Source organism: Colobus angolensis, unplaced genomic scaffold (assembly GCF_000951035.1).
Source record: "Colobus angolensis palliatus isolate OR3802 unplaced genomic scaffold, Cang.pa_1.0 Scaffold34, whole genome shotgun sequence".
NCBI classification, from domain to species: Eukaryota; Metazoa; Chordata; class Mammalia; order Primates; family Cercopithecidae; genus Colobus; species Colobus angolensis.
The window spans coordinates 7170285-7173986 of record NW_012116710.1 but is presented as its reverse complement, the minus strand read 5'-3'; the positions used below and the strand labels follow the sequence as shown (position 1 = coordinate 7173986).

Below are 3702 nucleotides of genomic sequence, written 5' to 3'. Positions count from 1 at the left end.
AATCGGGAGAGCTTGGCGACTTGTGGCGGCAAGGGCTCTGGGACTGAAGGGTCCAGGGCTGTGGGCTTCTGGGGGAGACTTCAGAGCTTGATCAAGGAAAGGGATTAGGGGTAGGGGATGACAAGGTTCTGTGGCTAGAGGGAGCTGGGATGCAGGAAATGGTCTTTGGGTCGGGTCTTCAGGGCCCCGCTTCCCCTGAGTCATTCTTTCTACCCCCTGGCCGCACGTGGACCTAAGGTGAGGAAGTCTGCCCTGAGCCAGCCGCTCGAGGTCCCGGCCCTCGCCCCGGTGCGGGCCCTTAGTACTCTTGCCCACCGACAGCTCCGGGTGGATCGCCCAGTGGCGCCAGTCCGTGTTTTGGCGCCACCTAGCGGCGGCGCAGTTGCGTCTGTTTTGATAGGCGAGCGGATTGGCGCCCCCGGTTGCCGGAGCAATCCCTTAGGCCGGGTTCCCTGCAGCCTGGAGGCCCGGCTCCTAGAGGTCAGGTGGGTTTTGGGGGTGCCAGCAGGCTCTGAGAGTGCCGGCCCCGCCGCCCCCGCAGCTTGCCTGCTGCAGTCGGAGCTGGTAAACTACGAGCGCGTGCGCGAGTACTGTCTCAAGGTGCTGGAGAAACAGCAGGGCAACTTCAAGGCCACCTACCGCGCCGGCATTGCCTTCTACCACCTGGGCGACTACGCACGCGCGCTGCGCTACCTGCAGGAGGCCCGCAGCCGGGAGCCCACAGGTGAGTGGCGGGGTGGGGTAGAGGTGAGGGCTGGGCCCAGGGCGGGGAAAGGGGCTGGAGCGGAGGGAACGGGCAGGAAGATCAGGGCAGAACAGCAGAGCCCTCCTCCCGCGGAGCTGCCTCTAGGGAGGGCTGTGCCACCCACCTACTCCCTACATGCCCACTCGTCCGTTCATCCACCCCGCCCTTCACCCGCCATTCAAACATCCATCCACCTATCGCTCCTCTGACATCTCCCCAGTCATTTCTCATCTACTATCATTGCCACACCTGATATCTCCTATTCACTTGCTTAGCCACTTCCCTATCCACCCATTGTCATCTCAATTACCCCCTCCTACGGCCGCCTACCGCACACACTCATTCCTCCACTCACCCATTCCCACACACCTATTCATTCACTGCCTCCACCATCCACTCATCAACTAGGGTGGGCGATGCCAGGAAATTGGTGTGTGTGTGTGCGTGCATGTGTGTACTTACACACATGAGTGCAGGAGGGCAGACACAACACTCGGTTTTGTATTAAGAGCCAATGAGGAAGGACGAGAGATTACAACAGGTGCAGAGTTGTGGGAGCAGAGACAAGATTAGTTTTCCCGTTACGTGGCTGGGAGAGAACAGACTTCTTGCAGATGTCACTGGAGGATGAGAAGTGTGACAGGAGCCTCTGAGAAGAGGCATTCCTGGCAGAGGGCGCCGCAAATACAGGCACATAGAAGTGTGCGATGCCTCCGCTTTGCTGGCTGTGGCTGGGGCTTTGAGGAAGGGCTCTGGCTCTGCTGGCTGTGTGAGAGAGCTGCTGGTGACTTCGGAGAATGGGGTGTGAGCCAGGGTGGTGTGGCAGTCACCTGCTGCCCCAGGACACCCAGATGATGCCCTGCCCACCTCCCCTGCAGACACCAATGTGCTCCGTTACATCCAGCTGACTCAGCTGAAGATGAACCGTTGCAGCCTCCAGCGGGAAGACAGTGGGGCTGGGGCCCAGACTCGGGATGTAATTGGCTGAGGCCAACCCAGGGGGACCTCTCTACCCCTCACCCTCCCACCTCACCATGTAACTTCCCCCGACTCATGTGTTCGTTGGTAAAACACTTGTCACTGGTGATCACAACTTCTTTGTGTGGTGTTCTTGGGGTGACCAGGGAGGGCCTCATCCTTTGGACCTTAGAAACCCAGAGAAGCCCAGGGAGGGTCTGTGGGGTCGGGGGGAATGTTCCGCTAGGATGACCCAGCATCAGGGCCTGGGCCAGGGAAAGAAACACGTCTAGGCCAGGCGCAGTGGCTCATGCCTGTAATCCCAGCACTTCGGGAGGCTGAGGATCACTTCAGGTCAGGAATTTGGGAGCAGCCTCGTCAACATGGTGAAACCCTGTCTCTACCAAAAATACAAAAATTAGCCAGGCGTGGTGGCGGGAGACTAGAGTCCCAGCTACTCATGAGGCTGAGGCAGAAGAATCACTTGAACCCAGGAGGCGGAGGTTGTAGTGAGCTGAGATGGTGCCACTACACTCCAGCCTGGGTGACAGAGCAAGACTCTGTATCCAAAAAAAAAGAAGGAAAAAGGAAGACAGTCAAGTACGGTAGGGGGCAGGGGTTACCTTTAATGCTCCATTTTGTGCCAAATCCCCCATGATGCCCTGTCCCTGAGTATCCCTGCCCACCCTCCCCCCAGTGCAGGGCGGGCACAGGGCTCCACCCCCTGGGGTACAAAGGAATAAGTTAAGTGTTCCCCCCTCCCTCCTTCCCCAATAAATAGAGTGAACATCCTGCCCAGGGCCTCCCCCGCCTTGTGGCATGGCGGGCTGGGGCGGGGCCTGGGGCGCTACATTCATGGCTGCCCAGGCGGGCGGTGGTGGGCAGGCCTTAGTGGGAGCCGTGGGCCCCACACAGGGGCACTGTGCTGTCCTGGTTCTGCCCCTCCATGTCCATGTCCAGCAGCGTGGGCTGCATGCTGGGGGGCCCAGGGCTCTCCGGAGTGTCTGGCCTGCTGGGAGGCGAGATGGTGAGTGTCCGGCCGAAGGAGACCAGTTTCCAGGGGTCCAAGCGGGGGCGACTGGCAGCCGGCCGAGGTCTCGGGGCAAAGGTCAGGGTGGTGGGGCGGCCTGGGAAATCGGGGGGCCGGCGGCGGGCTGGAAACAGGGCCTGGGGGTCGGGCAGGCGGGGGAAGTCCAGAAGGTCACGAGGGCCTGGTAAAAGAGGTTCAGAGGAGGTGAATGGGGTGGGGCAGAGGGTAGCATTAAAAAAAGGCCAGAGCTTTTACATGAAAAGCATGAGTTCTGGTTTCTCTCGAGAAATCCATGGATCTTGCTGCATCCAATTTCCATCTGCAGTATGGCAATGCCGGGGCCTTGACCTAGGCTGGGACCACTCCCAGCTGCTTGCTCCTCTAGGTGGACCCTGGCATGTTCCTCAACCTTCTGGAGCTGCTGCTTAGCAGCACCCGCTGGGGCCAAAGCCCTGGTCTTCCCGACTCTCCTACATTGGGCTAAGCTCATGCACAGACCTCAGGCATGGCTTATCTCTGAAGGGGGATAAAAATGGAGCCTCATTGCACGGGTGAGGAGCCAATAAAATAATAACTTACAACAAGCAGCACAGTGCCTGACGTGGGTACTTAATAACATTGCCATGGCTGCATCTCCCACCCAGTTAACAGATGGAGGAGAACAGTGTCTAGGCTGTGTAAGAATTGGCAATAGTCATGCTGGTCACCACTGCTAAAGGCACCTGTCTGGCCTTGTAGGCATCAGTTTGCCAACTGTGTCTCAGTCCCCTGGAGACCCCCAATACCTCCAGGAGTGAGTGGTAAAGGGACACAGACCCTCCTTCTTCCACAAGCAGGAGGATTGGCTGCCTGAGGGGTCGTGGCTGGGCTGGACTTGCGCCCCTGGCAGAGGAGGAAAGAAGAGGTTTTCTGCGGCCTGGGTGCGGGGCACCTCACTCACCAGGGCCATGGCCCGCGGGCTCGGGAGGCC

The 3702-nt window shown here is 59.4% G+C and overlaps 2 protein-coding genes across 2 annotated transcripts in view; one reads left to right on the top strand and one right to left on the bottom strand.

The window, feature by feature from the left end:
* TTC9B (tetratricopeptide repeat domain 9B) overlaps nucleotides 1-1838 on the top strand; it is a 4175-nt gene extending 2337 nt beyond the window's left edge. Inside the window, exons 2-3 of the mRNA XM_011952539.1 lie at nucleotides 183-724; nucleotides 1624-1838. Coding sequence (XP_011807929.1) covers nucleotides 183-724; nucleotides 1624-1733 — 652 coding nt within the window. The 3' untranslated portion in view covers nucleotides 1734-1838. The remainder of the gene's footprint in view (nucleotides 1-182; nucleotides 725-1623) is intronic.
* A 469-nt stretch (nucleotides 1839-2307) lies between these two features.
* MAP3K10 (mitogen-activated protein kinase kinase kinase 10) overlaps nucleotides 2308-3702 on the bottom strand; it is a 23563-nt gene continuing 22168 nt past the window's right edge. The window contains exons 10-11 of the mRNA XM_011952538.1: nucleotides 3673-3697; nucleotides 2308-2913 (exon numbers count right to left, since the gene is read on the bottom strand). Coding sequence (XP_011807928.1) covers nucleotides 2591-2913; nucleotides 3673-3697 — 348 coding nt within the window. The 3' untranslated portion in view covers nucleotides 2308-2590. The remainder of the gene's footprint in view (nucleotides 2914-3672; nucleotides 3698-3702) is intronic.